Source organism: Cinclus cinclus, chromosome 1, assembly GCF_963662255.1.
Source record: "Cinclus cinclus chromosome 1, bCinCin1.1, whole genome shotgun sequence".
NCBI classification, from domain to species: Eukaryota; Metazoa; Chordata; class Aves; order Passeriformes; family Cinclidae; genus Cinclus; species Cinclus cinclus.
This window is the reverse complement of record NC_085046.1, coordinates 5,082,302-5,099,939: the sequence shown is the minus strand read 5'-3', so window position 1 is coordinate 5,099,939 and position 17,638 is coordinate 5,082,302. Positions and strand designations below refer to the sequence as shown.

Sequence of the window (17,638 nt, the reverse complement as noted above, 5' to 3'; positions counted from 1 at the left end):
CCAGTAACAGGCATGACCTGCTCTGCCATGCTCCTACAGAGTATAAATGCTCTGTAAATACTGTTGGAAAAGGTTAGGATCTCCCAGGAAGCGGTTTTCCCTACCATAAGATAATTGGATGAATCATTCCCTGGAGGAGTTCCACTACACAGGGACTACCTGTTCCACTACACGATTACCTGAGCCCAGGCACAGCTAAAATTAGGGATCACCTTCATATTAAGAAACTAATGAGCAGGGCACTGCGGGTTCCAAAGGCACTGCATTTGTGATGGGAAATACAACACAGTTAAACCAGGTTATTCAGCTGGCTTCCATTTGATAATCTACAAGTACAAAGAGGTATTTTTAAAGACAGAAAGCCAGGTAGCACTACTGATTTTTTTTTAATGCTCTTTGATTGCTTTCATGTAATTTTGATCTGAAAAAAGTCTTAGTTAATGGCAGCAATACCTCGAAAAATCCAAAATAGCTTATCAGATGAGTCAACCCAAAATCATAGTGCTATTAAATCCCATGCTTTTGATTGGGCCCAATTCAGAAATGTTTAGACCAGATTCTGCTACAATTGCTAATGTCAAGTAGCACTTCCGTGAATAATCGTGCTGTCTGCAATTCAGACGAAATGCTGCTTTTAACTATTCACAAAGGAAAAAAGGCAAGAAGAAAACTGACCCCAAACAGGTCTTTTAATGAATTAGCAGAAACCTGTTTCTATTTAAATTTTGTGATTTTCCTCCCTGACTGTTCTTTCATGCTTGTGCTTTTCTGGAGTCTCTCTAATGCTGGTAGCCTACTGGTCATCTTGACCTAAGCTTACATGTTGAGTTAGAAACTTCACTTAACCAAACAGGAAAATTTACTTGACCTTGGTCTGTAGTCCAAAACTTTGGTTGTTTTTTTTTTTTTTTTTTTTTTTTTTTTTTTTTTTTTTTTTGTTTTTTTTTGTTTTTTCCATTTCTGTGAAATCAAAATATCAAAATAATTTCAATGAGTCTAAAGCATGATCTGGAGAGAGTCTGAGCAATCCTAACTCCAGCTGTTTCTATAATAAGGCAGGTGGTCAGCAAAGCCCATGTTTGGTGCACTTTTTATCCACAGGAAGGAGACCATTCATTAACACCTTTTATCACAGCAAGTGGCAAGGCAGGAATAAAACCAATGGCATTTCTTATGACAGTTACTCATCTTGCCTGGTCTAACAGATTTGTGCTATCCCACTGAAATCTGTGCTGGAAGGGAATGAGCTGTGCAGAAGACTCTGACCACTTTGTGGTTTTGCCAGGGCTTAGTTATGCCACTGTAATTCATGTTGAGATGCATAATTTTTGAGAGCAAACTGACTCATTTCCACCATCCTTTGGTTGGTAGATTACTGCTCATCAGAGCACAGAACAGTGGAAGAAGTCCTCCCTAAAGGGTTGAATTGTTTCCTGGTAAATCTCTGAAGCTGTTCTGAGCTGCATCCCTGGTCCAGCTGTCCAAGAACAATGTGTGTTTTCAATTGACATTTGGACATTTCATACCATTTCTCATAAAAAAGGTCTATTTACCAACAGACCTTTCCAAATGCATTAATACCCCATGATATTATATATTTTTTGGTTGTATTTCAAACCAAGGGACATAGTCTCTTCAGTCGTTAGGGTGTCCCTATAGCTGAATCAGAGACTGAAGATTAAAAAATATATATATATTTAAAAAAAAAGGAGAACGAATTTAATATAAAATGCATTCATTGTAAATATTCCTTTCATTCCATATTCACATTTCTAGCCTGGTGCACTCTAATCATGGAGCTCTTAGACTTGATTGCATTACCATGGTGCACTGGGAAAAAGATCTCTTTTTTTTTTTTTTTGTAGTTATACTGCAAAGCTTTCGTCCTCAATGCCTGACAGCCAAGCCTACTTATTTTAGGCTTATGGGCAAAGAATTTACAAATCCACTGCTTGTTCACTCCAATATATATATTTACATTTTCATAAAATTATTATTTAGCTTTGGATGTATTGGGCTGCTGGCTCTCTCAATAAACCAGGAACCCAAATTAATTTCTTCCATTCGGTTGTCCAGCAAGAGTGGTACCTTGTGCTCAAACCACAGCAATTTTTTGAGTGCCTTTACACAAGAGTTCTCAATTATCGGGACAGTCATTTTTAGAACAAAACAGTATTTTTCTTAGCTTTGAACGTTGGTTACAGCATTGCTTGGTTTGACACAAAGTACAGCTTCCTCAGCATGCATTCAAGCAGGAAAGAATTCATAAAATGGGTTTATATACATATACATATATGCCAAGCTGGGTTTCTAATGACCAGTCTGGCTACCTGGGCATGAACAAATATGAGAGCAAACACTAATGTATCCCCTTTGAAAGACTCCAACTCTCTCCCCACACTGGAGGGAACATGATCTCAGCAGAATCTTCTTATTTAACTTTTTCCTCATCTCCTGGACTTGCTACTAACTCACTCGGGGGTTGGAACTGGACAACCTTTAAGGTCCCTTGCAACCTGAACCATTCCATGATTCTGTGACTGCACAGCTGCGTTTTACAGTGTGAAAGGGAGATTTACAATCAATGTCTCCAGCATTTGGGTACCTAAGACACATCAGGAGATCTGAGATTTTACAAGTGTGCTACAACTGGAGGCTGCCAAGAGGGCATCTGACAAAACCATAGCCAGGTATTTTTCACCCTTCCAAGGCCTTAACAAAGGTACTTTTCCTGTTTATCTGCTGCTACTCTCCTCAAAACACATCAACTAGCAGGTCACAACAAATAGAATTGTGATGCCTTGGAGGAAAGGCAGTGGGCAGCCTGGGCTGCCACTGATGTCATCCATGCTTTGAGTGAGGGGGCGGATGAGTTTTAAATCTAGAGGTCCTGTCCAACCTTTATTAATTTAATTCTGAATGCGTAATAGGGCTGTAAGAGTTTTATGATGCCTGAAAATTGTATAAAACATCATGTCAGCACGCCGTTCCTGGTGGAAAAAAACAGAGTACCTCAGGTATGACAGCCAGAGGGAAGCGATACTTTAAAACTTGGGTTTGTTCCATGATATTTTCCTAGGATGCCAATGTGCACATTTGTTGGGCTTGGTTCAGTTTTATTCAGCCTTTAAAAATCATCTTGTGGCAGTCCCTGTAACTCTGTCTAGATTTATTTTGTTTAATGGTCTATTTTTTTCCTTCTTTTCCCTTTTGTGCTTCTAAACAGCAGTTGGGAAGAGCAGCACACAGATCCCACCACTAATCAGAGCAAGTTCACTAGAGAGCGTGGCATTTTCCAGCTGATGTTTGGGCGTTTTAGGAGCGATAATGGCTCCTACCATGGTCACATGGAAAGATGGTTCTGGGCATCCTTGGTGTCACGAGTTGTGACCAACCACGCGCTGAGTGAGGTTGCTCATTCTCGCATGACCCTCGGGTGATATTCCCTTGAAACCTCTGCCAGCGGGCCGTGTCCGGGGAATTACGCCTAAGGACTTGGTGGAATCTTTCTCCTATTAGGGTCTGGGATAGAGGAGGGTGCTGTGGCTCAAAGGCTCTCTTTAGATGACCTTCTGTGAGACACAGAAGACAATGTCCAAACAGGGAGAAAATTTTGCTGCAGAGAGCACATAGCGATGGAGGTAACAGGACTGGAGTGTTGCAAGGCATCTGGAGGAAAAAGTACCCAAATAGCTGGCATTGGATAAATGTTCCTTTCCCATCATCTGGCAACCTGAAATGGTCTCTCCATTTCTATCAGGTTTTTCCCAGCAATACTTGCTAGCTGCCAGGGCTGTGACCCTACCTTGGCTTCACATTTCCTGACCCAAGAATGTTCCCTGTTGACCCTAATCAAAGCTATTTTGAGATGATAACACATTAACAAGTCTCCCCAAGAAAAACGACCTATGGCTTATCTGGGTCACCCAACTCCCGGAAAACTGTGACCTCAGCAAACTTTCAGCAACTATTTCAAGAACATGCATTATCTTTGTTGCCTTTGTTATCTGAAAAAAGGGGCCTGAATCTGGAACATATTTGTTAAGGACATAACCTATGCTGGATGTGTTTAGAAATGTCATAGTTTGAATTTAGATAGCTAAAGAAGTTAAGAAATCAACCCTTCCCCTCCCACTCTTCTTTTTCACATAATCTCCCTCTTTCACAAATATTAACTTCCATACTCCCAAATATACCAAATATTGTTGTATCTCTTTATAAAAAGTCAGTAAAAGTAGCACTGGATAAACGTGCCCAGTGCATGCCCTTTAATATTTTCATTTTAATAGTTTAAAGCCTTGTCATCTCAGCTAATTAGACTGTTGTTTATTGGCTTACTTGGTTTTTAACTAGATTGAAGTGACAGCTGCATGAGGTTTAATCGCAATAGTAAGTTTGGGCAAAAAATATTGGAAATATTTAATAGCAGCTGATTACAGGAAAACACTTTATTTCCCTGCATAAATCAAACCTAATGTTAATGTTATTGCTGTAAGAATCATTTGGACTTTCAATCTATGGCAAATTGACTTGAAATTTTATGAGCAAATTATCACATGGTGTTTGGGAATTTTTGCTAAATCCATGAGCAAAGTGATCACATTTAGCTGAAACAGTAAACTCTGAAAAAATGTGCATGGATAACACGTGCTGCATGGGAAAGGAGAGTAGATGTGTTGAGGAGGATGTCACCTGCACCTGCAGGTGTCCCTGGGCACCATGCACTGGGCTGAGGGCTGGGAGCAGGCTCTCCTTCAAGTCCCATTTAGAGCTCAAGGCTCAGCTGGCTGCATCCTGGGAGAAGAGAAAAACACCTTGACTTGCACAGGCACTGGTGAGGAGCTAGGAGAGATTAGAAGTAAAGACAAAATGCAGGAACAGAAATGCTGAGGGAGGAAGGGTGAAGGAGCCAGAACCTGGGTGGATGTAACCCAAACAAAGCTTAGGGCTCAGCCCACAGTGCCTTCATTTCTGCATTTCTCTGCTGCCAGAATGATCAGGCTTCAAAGCTGGGTAAATACTGCCAGTGATCCATCCAGGAGAGCCCTGCTTGCTACCCTGCATCCTACTGACAGCACTGAGGAAGATCTGACAAACTGGGTTGGCTCCATTTTGTTCCTGCACCGTGGAATTTCAGGCAGGTCTGGTTATTTTAAGACAGATAAATTACAGAGTGCTGCTGCTCTGGGAACGTGTTGTGAGATGTCTGCCTCATTTATTTTAAAAACTGGATGGTGGTCATGGCCACCCATAGTTTGAGAATTTGTAAACTGGCGTCTGAACAGCACTGATCTCACAGCACCGGCTTGTTTAAGCATCTGTAACATAATCACTTTGCAGGGCACAACAGAAATTGCTGCTCACTAGCCCCATTAAGAAATATATTGTGAAAGAGTGAAAACACAAGATCTAATTTCTAAATGTTATTGCAATGGCCTGAATAGTTACACCATGCTTTCTTCCGTCAACTGCATTAATTTTTGGCTACTGCTTTTAAGCAGAGCTGCCAAAAAAATGTTTAGATCCTAGGGACATTTGTAAGCCCTGCAGGGCTCCCTTACCTCATTCAATCATCTTTCTCACAGATATAGAGAAGCACATTTTTGCTGACTTCAGGGGCATTCATATACCCAGCAAATCATCTCTGTCTGATCCCATCTGAGCTGCTCTGTTTTTGTTTATAATAATGCTTGAATTTTCAAGGGACTGTTCTTACATTCAGCTAACCCTATTTTTTCCAACCCAGATTTAAAGGAAAATGAAGAATTTGTCTGAGATAATATTTGGAATAGAATTCACACTGAGAAGAAATAATTTAGGATATTATTTACTTTATATATTTATTTCAACATAGTTCTTTTGATGTAGCTGTGTTTAAAATCAGTGTTTTGGAGCAGGTTGGTGTTAAAATATTAATAAAATGATGGTGAATTTCAGTATTAAAAGAGATATGTGAATGTGGTCAATTGTTATCTAAGATAATTATGTTAAAGGCCTTTTACATAGCACTTCTCTGACCAGATGAAACTTACTGCATGTGCTAACCCTGACACTCTTTAAAATAAATGGAAGAGAGTCCCTAAGACTCGTGAACCCTCCAGACAGATTTTATGAACTTCCTGGATACATTTAAGCAACAGAAACATCCTGATCTGATCAGTTCTTTACCAAAATTGATCATGTGCATATATTGGAAGGCAAAAATCTTCACTGGTCAAATGACAAATATCATCATTAAAAAAAACCAAAACAAACAACAAACAAATCTTTATGGCACAAATTATGATTTTAAAAGCCTAAGACTTTAGAAGCTGCAGAGTATTTTTAGAGCATGCTCTTGGCTTATCTCACCTTGGAAATCCAAAGACTGATGATAACAAGGGATTTTGATTGTCTGTTTGGAACATTTTAGTGCCTAGGAAATGAAGTGCATCTAGTGAAATACTACTGCAAGGAAACCAGAGCAACATGGCGAGAAGGTTGGAGAAGTTCAGTAAAAGAATAGGAGGTTTCTTACCTCAGCACTGCAGTGAAACATGCAGGCTCTTACCTTCGGGGAAGCAATCTTCGGGCTCCATCAGCTCCTCAGCAAACTCAGGGATCTGCTCCAGCAGCTCTGCAGGATTTGTCAAATCCACTGTGCTGCCTTCAGAAAGACTGATTTCATCCAGCTTGTTGTCGACAAGGGCAAAGATGAGGAAAACAAATTGATCAGTGGCCCTGAAGGAAGTAGCTGAGTTATCATTCCACTGAGCAACACCCCAGCTGAAGCCACCACAACAGAGACATTGCCATGCACTTCTCACAATGCCACTCCTTGGTGACAGCTCTGCCTACCCTGAGACCAGGGGCTGACCCATCAACAACAACTACTTAACATATAGAACTTACTTTTTGAAACAAAAGACAAGCAAACCACATAAAGAGAGTGAACAGCCACTGAATATTAATCACTGAATCTTAAAATGGTTGGGTTGGAAGGGATCTTCAAGATCACCCAGCTCCAGCCCCCCTGCCATGAACAGGGACACCTTCCACTATCCCAGGTTGCTCTGGTTAATGGTAGATGGAACCTTGGAATGAGGGACTTCATCTGTTTGACATCCTGAAGGCTCATACCTTTGGGTGGGGAGTACCAGAATTAGGACCTATCTTCTGAAATGAGGAAGGATGCATTGGATGACCTGCCCTGGGTTCCTGTCTTTTGGGCCTCATTCCTGAGGTTCCTCACCTGCAGCTGGTGGGTGAAATCTGAACCTGCACAGTCAGGACCATCCTCTGCTCCTGCTGACAGCCTCTCCTCCAAGAGGAGCAGAAATTCCTGTTGCCAGTGTCCAGTCACAGGAAGCTAAAGCACAAATATGTGAGAGGGCTCTTCCTGCTGTCTCATCCTGTGCCTGACTTATTCTCACCACATAACATGGCCCCTTGCCTTTCTGTCACACCTTTCTGATCTCCAGGTGATGTAGGAGGAGGGACTCATGGCTTTTGCAAGTGTCTCAAGGGGTCTACCACTTGCCTGAAATATTTGACACCATCATCTTAGGTACATTGTTTAAATTCAACATTTTTCAGATTGTCCTCTGCAAAATGGGGCAAGATTATTCCCACTCCCTGGAGCACTGGTTGTCTCATCTATTTAGAGCAGGAACTCTCAAGTAGATCTGGGTAAAAAAAAATAAAATTCTGGGGAATATATTATTTTCAAAATCTGTTTTGAAGGCTGAACTCATGATTAAAAGACATATGTTACATGAAATAGAAATTTTATTTCAAGTTAAACTTTCCTTTTAGAAAATCAAGACACTTTCTTTAGAACAAAATAGGTAATGTTCCCCTCCCCCCAATTTTATTTTGCTAGGTAAAATAAAGGATTTCTATTTTGTTTTAATCCAAAATTAGATTTTACTTGATTGGCTTGTAAATTTTACAAGCTAAATAGCTTGGCCACTAAAGTGGAAGACGTGATATTTGCCCAGTCCTGTTCACAGTTTGTTTCTGGATGTATTAGAGCATTATCTGGTATAAGTGAGAAATACCAAAGCTGGTATTTTCTATGGGTCATGGCAATGACAAATAGCTCCAAGCAGGAGAGGTGTGTTATTTGTGAACTGGTTCACTCTGTTCTCTGAGTTCCCACTCAAAAGTTTTTATGCTTCATCTTGCAATACTACTGCCTTCATTTTAAAAAAATGAAGGCAATAATACTTACCCATGCTTTTAAACAGCCTGTGAGATAGTTATAAGAGAGATGGCACGTACAGATAAAGTATTATTTTCATAAGCATGATGGTGATGGAGTAAGAGACTAGGCACAGCTTTATATATTTATTATTAATGTGAAAATGGGCCCTCTGTTTTCCGGCACACACAGTCAATGCAAAATTTATAGCTGAATTCAGAGAAATGCTGAACCTGGGGTAAAATGGGCAAGACTGAACATTCCAGCAGCGCTTGCAAGCGGGGGTGGAAGCTACTTGTTTGCAATTAGCTGCAGCATCCAGAAGGTCATAGTCTTGGTTAGGGTTTTTAATGCTCTACTCAAAAGATCTGCAAACAATTGAAAAGAGACCTTTTAAAAAGATAGTCAGAACAGAAAGAACAGAACAGGTCCAAGATACGGATAAAGCTTCTGAAAACCCATATTCAGAATGCAGCTCTCATATAGAGCCCAATTTCCTACAGACTCACAACAGTGCATGATGGTGGAAAAAAATGTCATACCAAGTTTTAGCACAGTCAGAACTTTATGATACTGTTCATTAGGGAATGCATTTAGTCATTATGTGTTCTGTTATGAAGATGTCAAAACAGAGATCACTGAAATAGTCCTAAATCATACGCAGCTGTAGGATGTAGAAAATAGGGATTCCAATGAGAAGAGAAGCTTTGTTGGGTATAATTCTTACCAATAGCCAGAAATCAAAGAAGACCATGAGAGCAATGTCAGCTCGATAACATTTTCAACTAGAGAGCTGGATTTAGCAGAGACAGGTTAGGAAATTCACAGACACAATACAATGAAATTATCATAGACTATTTAGTTATTTATTAGGAGAAGTTTCCAGGCAATATTAGAATCCATCAGTGTCAAAGGGAGGTGGGGAACATGCAAGGCAAACAGACAGGGTTTTTTTTTTTTCTGAAAAGCCTTCAAAGAAGAAGAGACAATGAACATGGATTCAGAAAACAGTAGATTAAGGTTCCAAGGGTCTGAACAGGGACTAGAGAAAGGAACCAGACATAGGAGAGAGAAGGAAAAGATTAGAGATGGTTCTGGGAAGGAAGCAAAGGTTACTCTTTGCCAGAAAGGTTAAAGGGATTAAGAAGGTTTTCATGAACTCAGGGAAGAGTCAGGGACACAAGAGCAATTGATGAGGGGAATGTAGCTAATCAAAATTCAGTTGTCTAAGAAAATAAACACTTCTTAAAATCATCCAACAAGGAGATCAATAACAAGAAGGGAGAGACTCTGTTAGAATTAATATAAATGTAAGTAGAGAAATATCTAGAAAGCCTATATATACATATACAAACCAGCAGATCCAGGCAAGGCATGCTGCAGAGCATAAAGAGATCCAATACACCCAGTTAACACATCATTAGCAATCAATAGTGAATGCTCATGGAAAACTGGAAATGGCCCAGGAGAGCAGCAATAAGCAAACACAACACTGAGCTGAGAGAGGAGGAAAAGGGAATAATCATGGGAATCACAGATCACTAAACACTTGCTGTAGCCTGTGATTAAAGTAAATTAAATAAAGATGGAGAGGAGAAAAGGAGAGTGCTTACTCGGAGTGAAATGTCATAGACACAAAAGCAGTGAGGTGGCTCTCCTGTGTGCTAAGAGAACTCTGCACAAACAGGGTGAAAAGAGGTCAAAAGTAGGCAAAAAGGACAAACATAGAATCTTCTCCTTCTTTCTTGGAATAGGTGAGTGGAGGAAATGTGCCAGGCAGAGGCAACAGGATCTGTCAGATACCCCTTTGGAACATCTTCCCCATGTGCATAAATTCATGTTGCAGAAGGCAGTTTTTAAAGTGTTTGTTGGTGGAGTGACTGTTTTAAGTACTCAGACAGGGTTTCCACACCCACTGCTTGTGCCTGTAATAGCAGCAAATTGATCTGAAAGTGTTTTTCAAAAAGCCTTTAGCAGTGAGACGCTGAAATCTCATCGAAAGTTGATGCTTTCTCAAGGCTTAGCCCTCTTACCTCCCTTCTTCTCTGCCTCACATCTGAAAATCGGAGCCTTAATCTATCAAATTGACACACGATATATAAACCTTAAGAAAACAGCTGGATGTCTGTTATAGAAAAGCCTACTTTTAAAATAAATTGTAATTGGCTTGGGTTCACCCATTGCTGTGAGGAGAAAAGCCATTCTAAGGACCCAAGTATAGCACAAACTTTCTCTTCAGAGAAGGAAATCTGTGGGGATTAGGGTCAGCATTATCTTCCCTGAAGATACAGAAAAGGTCCTGACCGATATAATCCTCATGTTAGCTGATAATATTAAACTGGAGAGAGTATTGAAATCGAGGAAGCAGAAGGGAAAAGAGAAGGGAAGAATGGAGAGAATACAGCAAAATGGGACATGATTTTAAAAAGTACAAATGGGCGAGTTATAGAAAAATTTCAATGGACATTTTGGAAACGTAGAGTAATATTTAAAAAAATTAGAAATTATTTTGAAGTGGGATATAATTATGTATAAAAACCATATGAAAGCATCATATGCCCATGTAATGAGATATTATTTCTTCTTTTATAGTTCTGTAGAAATTGTATTTGGAATATTGTCCTGGGTTCTTGGCAAAAGAAAAAGAACCGTAGAGGGAGTTGCAAAGAAAGTGGTAAAAAAAAGTGAGAAAAAGGGCACAGAGATATTGATGCACAAGAAATAACAAAATGAAAGAACAGTGGTGTGTGACTTCAGGGGGTAAGCCCTAGACAATAGGAAGCAAGCAACAGTCTGTTAAAGTAAGTGATATTAATTCATACAAAGAGACTGATGGATAAAACTGGTAAAATACAGCAGTGAAATGGCACTCTGAAAGAGGAAAAAAAAGGTGAAAAAAGGATGGTATTTAAGGAAATACACCCAGACTTTGGATGTTTCTTTTTAGCAAGTGAATTATTCCTTTTGGCAAATAAAGGAATCTAAGTTGCCTGATCCATTTAAAGCCAGATTCCACAAAGTTGTACAAAATAGTTTTCGGGTCAGCATTTTGGCAGAGAAAGCAACGAGTTTGTACCCTAAATTCTGCTCCACCCATGACACCAATGACTTTATTTCTGTGGTTCCTTTCTGATGATTTATATAGAACGTATTTTTAATCATATAACATACCCTTTACTGCCACCGGCAGTGTTTTACTCAGAACACGCCCAGCGTTCCCTGTTACTGACAATCCCTGAAAGCCCTGCCTCTTGGGCATACCAAATCTGTTACTCCCTTGCAGTTGCTGCCTTTATTTGGCCAGTTGCAACTTCTTGGGACATTCATCAAAAATATGACGAGCATGTCCTCGTGTGCCGGCACAAAGATCACTTCTGCACAGGGGGACTGTGAGTATGCCATGTCCACACGAGATCTGCCCTTCCAAAATAGCATCCTTTGGGATTTGCTCTTTTTATGTTGGCATTCATAGCCTCGTGTGAACTTCCGTTTGATTTCAAGTCATCCCTGGATTATTGCCATGTCCCTCCACCTCTTTCTAAGCAGCTGCAAATAGAATCAATTATACTCTGCTATAGAGAGGTGGCATTTGTGTCTCAGGATCCTTTGAAAGTTGAGGGAGGAAATGGGGATTATTTCTTTATCACGATGTTGCTGAATATACCGAGGCTAGAATGTTCCTGACTTATCATGACATTTTGTCGTAGCACTAAAGATGGACATAGTTTTCTGGCTTCCCTGTTAGGATTACAGGGCTCATTTGTCTTGAAAAGTTATTTAAACATGAAGGATACCTAATCCCCTGAGAGAAAAATGCCTGGCATGGTCTTCTAATTCCTCCTAGTTATAATGCTTCTTTACATTGTTTGAAAATTTTGTGTTCCTTTGATAAATATACATTAAATTTTTTTCTCCCTGAGACCAGGATATCAAATATTTGAGTCTCCTTCCTCTAAATTCAGTAAATTCAGGGTGTTTTCTTTCTGAAGATGAATATGCCAAGAAGTACTCTGGCAAGGATTGCCCTTTAAAGAAATGCTTCATGGCTGGAGGATTTCTGGTTCCTGTGAGTGGAATTTATCTCACCTAAGTGTGCAAACTAAGTGCTTCCTTTATAGTTATTCGAGAGAAATAGGCACTTTTATGAGATCTGACCTAATGTAAATGCTGGTTTCAGCTGGAGACGCATTTACCTGCCTACATTGTCTATACAGAGGGCTCAGATGACAAGTTCAGATTGCAGATTTTGTACATTTAGTTCAGTAAATTCTATGCCATATGACAACACAAATCAGCAAGCTTGGAGAAGGGGAGCCCTGGTTCTGGGACGGGTCTGTTTCCTGTTGTCTTATCAAGATTGCTCCATGGGATTGCTCCTGCTGTGCACAAACTTGCCAGAAGTTTTATAGCAGAACTGGGAAAGGGCGTATTGCGTATGAGTACTGTGCCATCCTTTCTCTTTCATTAATTTTTGTCCCACACAGCCATCCCTGGTTCCAATTTCAAGCATCTCTGGAGTTCTCTAAACTCTCAGGACATCCAAACCTCCATTTCCTGATTTCAAAGAAAGGAATCCATCACTCTCTAATAATAAAGGCAATGCTATGTCAATAAAATTCAAAATCTGGAGGGGAAGAACCCCAACAAGTCAGCAAGGAGGATACAGACAAATACACAGCCTGGGGCCAGAGCACAGTATAAACACATTATTTTTATATTTATGTTTATAAGGACAACGTAATCCTACAACTTGAAAGTAAATGTCAGTGTGTACACATAAGAAACAATTAATGAGCCACACTTTGGCCAAATCAACTGAATAATACCAGGGCTTGCTCTTTAGTTAGTACCTTCACATCAGCTACTTAAATCCTTGCACCTTTCTTGGGCGTGTGTTAACAGGAAAAGAAATGTTAGTCTGTGACAGAGAGCAGATGCCCTCCAGTGAACTCAACATTCAGGTCTGCCAAGTCAGCAGATGCCATTCCTAGAGATGCTTTTCAGTGGGAAATCACACACATATTTTCTCCTAAAACGAGACAGTAACATTATTGATGACTTTGTGGTTATTATTTTTTCCCCAAAGCCTCTTAAAATTCCATCTTAATTTATAATGCAAGTTTCCCAAGCTTTCCAATTACTTTTATAATGACAAAATCCTCTCTCTGCTTTACTAAGACTGTAATACCTATCACACACTATTGCTTTCCTACCCCTTGACAAACACGTATTTTTGCAAACCATAAACCCCACAAAAACCAGTGGCATGCACTATGGAGCTGGTGCAATGAATTTCATGCAGTACCAGGTAGGAAAGTTTTTTGTGTTACCTCTTTTTGCCCTACTGGAGGTGGTGGCTCAGCCTTCAACTGCTTATCCATGTGCAACTCACTTAACTCTTCATAAATCTCTGAGTTCTGACTCCGGACTCCTGGGCTTTGGCATCGCTGCCCCCTCAGCTGCAGCTGCTTTTCCTGCTGGAAATAATCCTAGATGGGTTTATTTTCTTTTTCTTTGATAGCATGCTTATTTCTTAAGGAGAACTCTCCAGCTAGAAGAGAAAACAGCCTGGACTATTCTCGTCAGGGGATGACATCCTAAGGAAAATGGCAAGAAATGAGATAACACAAGTTTATGTTGCAAATTTTGGGCTTTAGCAACTTGGATATACCAAGATATTCGGCTACAGAGAATGGACATACAAAAAGACCAACTTTTTTTCTGAACTGTTGTTGCTGATGTGGGAGGAAATTATTTTGCCATCTCCATTTTGAGACACAAACTTCCTCCAGTGACCTGAGGTGCAGAGAGAGGTGACTGTCAAATAACCAAGGGGTGTACTCTGAAAAGTCTCAATCAGGTGGTGACACTCAATGTAAAAGCTGGAGAAAGACACGAGGGCAAAACCCAATATTGTTCTAGGACTCTGCTTGAAAAAGGCTCCCTATACCCAGAGAAGAAAAGATACACACTAAAGGAGAAGAAAATTATAAGTTCACTGGAAAAGATAAGAGGTATCTGAAAATAGATATGGAAAAACTACAGGTAAACATGCAAATATATGAGGCTCCTATTCAGAAAACACTTAAGGCTACTTTGCACTACGGAAGCACAGGGGGGTCAAGCACAGGCTGCAAGGAGAGCACACTCAGAAGCACTTCCCTGAAAGGGGATGGACTCTGGAAGCACAGCAATATTTTGTTCTCTCAGTAAACACATTTGACTAGACCTAGTGCTTGCTAGTATGCGTGGTGCCATTAAATCCAGCCACTTCTTCCTGGGGTGGTGATTATTGCTGCTGAGCTCTCAAAAAGTTCTCCCAGCACTAATGGCAGAGGAAAGGATGTTTGCAGGGTCGGTCCCTCCCTCTGGAGGCCCAGGTTCTCCGTTTGTGTGGCTTTATTGATCCTAAGGCAGGGATTTCACTGAAAAGTCCACAGCTCATCACAGCACTACCACTGTTTGTGCCATTACAAACGCAGCTACTGAAATATTAATAAAACTTCAGCCAGATTCAAAGGGCTGTGCTGAATTGCTTACAGAGGGACTTCCATGCTGAGAAAAAAATTACAAGCATAACCGGATTTCAATAGTAATTATTTAAACCTATTTATCTTTCACTTGTCCAGCTTTATTTTTTTTCTTTCCATTGGCTTGACTGACATTCAGTGTTATTCAGGTATTAAGCAAATTTCTCTTCCCCAGGGAGTCTCAGACTACCTGCCTCAATTTTAAAGCCACATCACCACAGGAAGTCCCTCAAGAGGTACCCGGAGCAGAAAAACACTTTATTCCAAATGTAACTATCTGAAAGACCGAATGACACAAAGGAAGCAGTTGGTTAAGCAAATTGCTCTCTGTGTAAATACTTTTGGACTGTCAGGTTTGTACCAGTCTTTTCAAATGTCGTTGTGTGTTTCTGGGAAATTAATTTAAAATCAAATTACTTGTTTCCTGCTTCAGAGGGCATGTGGTCTAAAATATATTCTAACTTTAATAAATCAAATTATGCACGTCCAAACCTTTACCCTCTGCATAGGAAGGTGCTACATACAATTTCTAGTCACACGTTAGCACTGATCTTCATTGGCCAATAACTACAGAGCTACCACTATATCTCTGGCAAAAACTTACACTTTTTAAGGCTTTTCAGCAACCTTTATCTCTGGAAATAGTGTAATATTCAGGAGAGAAGGCAATGTGGAAGGCACAGTACACACAACCAAGGCACTCAGCCATGAAAAGTTCTTTTTTTAATGCAATGTGCATACAACTTAGTACCAAGTAATCTTAATGGCATGATATTGGTTATAGCACTGGAATAACAGAAACAATTGTTTCATGTTGAAAGTGCAACACAATCTGAGGTGACGTCTCAAGTTCATTTATGCAGAAAGATTGAGCACTCAGATTCATTAAAAACTGTGCACTGTAAGAGGACAGACCCTGTAACACAGCTGATCTGATGAATACTCTAACTGTTTAGTAAATTATTGTGTTAAGCTAGAGTGAAACACCAAACTCAAACCAATTCTCTATTCCCTATGTGTGGTACCAGGACTTAGCAATGCTTTCCTATAGACTAAACACCAGGAAATGTGGACCTGGCTTCTTCCCAGAAATCACACTTGTACCTACTATCCAATGAGTTAATATTAATAAAGTTAATATTAATAAAACTGATGAAATATATCCTGGCAAAATTTTCAATGGAGGCATCATGCTCATGTGCTCAGACAATGATTTGGTCCATCAATGTGTGTTTTCAGACTTGTCCTCTAAATTTGTAAGCTGGGAGAAAATGAATAAGAGAAATAGACTGTTCCAAAGAATCTGGTGGTGTAGACTGTTCCCAAAAGGAGTATTAGGGAATCAGCTGAGTTTGTGCAAGCAAACAGTGATGGTCCTGGTGAGCCATTCTCTTGAGATGAGCCAGTCTCACTTCCTGCACACAGCACCTGAAAACCAGCAGAGTCCTGTCTGGGGAAAGGTATCTTTGGTTTATGTTGTTCAGCTCTGGGCTGTTTGCTTTTGTCTTGATTCCAGATGATTTGTTCTTCTGGCAGCAACGGCAGCAGGTCTTTCTCCTGTAAAGCTTCCCACCGTGGGTGGTTTCCATAATTTATTTTTAATTTTTGTATAAATTGCCATGTTGCCAAGGCAATACACATTATGTTAATATTTATCAATTCAGTTGCTTTCTTCATTTGTAAAGTAAAAGCATTGAATGGCACTAAAACTTTGGCATGCAAAGGGAGGGTTGGGAGCCCAGGACTGACCTCAGCATAAACCAAAAGTTTGCTCACCTCTGCTCTGACATGGGCCCTAAAAAGAGGTGATCTGCCAACGCATACCAGTGATCAGCACGGGGAGGAGGGTGGACAGTGTTGTCCCTCTCATGCTGCAGGCCAATTGCAGCACCAGGAGAACAGCTACCAGATTGGAAACAGAGCATAATCTGGGTGACATCTCAAGAGTGCTGGTGCACGGACCCACATACTTGTTTGCTGACACAAATAAATGCAAAGGCTCCACGCTGCGTTGTGCCTCTGAAAAGCACAGATTGGCTAATTGTTCCAGGCTCAAACAGGGATTAGTATAAATGCCACTCCTCTGGAAAGAGGACTTGCTGCTGGCAAAACAAGGCAAATACCTGTCATCAGCATGGATTCACTTTACTCCTTCCCCATGGAAATATCATTTTTTCCATTCTGTGCAAACAAATTTAGAAAGAGGATCCCAGGACCTGCCTTTCAGATGGTGATCGGTTCAAATGGGTCCTCCTGATGCTTCCCTCACTCCCTAGATCATGACCCTAACTTGTGACATTTGTTCCCTGATTCCCTGGCCGTGGCTGTTGTGAGAAAGATGTGCAAATCCTTTGATAGCAGGAAGCTTCCTGTCCCAAGCAGGTGGGAGGAAAGAACTGGCTCTGGGGCTCTCCTCCCTTGCCATTGTCACTGTAGAGACAGCAAGCAAAAAATTATATAGATGGATGAAGTTAATTATTTTACTATTTTATGAGAAGGATAAGGGTTTTCCCTTTCTCTGGTGATACAGTGCAAATGCAAACTGCCTTTTACTTAGCCACAATGCAGTGGGAAACTTTGATGCCACGTATGTTCTCCACTCCCCACTGTACTCACGGATCCAGCTGTCTCTTTGAAAACCACTTTTGACACACTAATAGGAATTCAGGGGTGTCTGAGTTCTGCAGTCACATTCCAGGAATGAGCTAGTCAGGACATTTCCAGGTACAGACTCAGGAGTGGGGCTTGTCCTTGTCCCCCACATGCATGCCTGCACACACTGGGCCATGCCAGTGGACCCCTCCTTTACCAAGGGATGTTGCCCATCAGAGCAGCAGCAGGATGCTGACAACAGAAGAATCTCTGCTTTAGCCATTCATTAATGAGTGATGCCATGACATTGAGTCTCCTCAAGAAGTCCAGCTCT

At 40.5% G+C, this 17,638-nt stretch overlaps 1 protein-coding gene across 5 annotated transcripts in view; it reads right to left on the bottom strand.

Annotated features, from left to right (window-relative positions):
- Positions 1 to 17,638, bottom strand: part of LOC134051962 (sodium channel protein type 5 subunit alpha-like) — a 169,166-nt gene that overhangs the window by 40,896 nt on the left and 110,632 nt on the right. The window contains exons 19-20 of one of the 5 annotated variants that reach the window (XM_062506103.1): positions 13,513 to 13,671; positions 6,551 to 6,671 (exon numbers count right to left, since the gene is read on the bottom strand). In XM_062506103.1, the coding sequence (XP_062362087.1) occupies positions 6,551 to 6,671; positions 13,513 to 13,671 (280 nt within the window). Of the gene's footprint in view, positions 1 to 6,550; positions 6,675 to 13,512; positions 13,672 to 17,638 lie in introns of all 5 variants that reach the window. The other 4 variants (XM_062506111.1, XM_062506120.1, XM_062506129.1 and 1 more) reach the window with 4 other exon arrangements.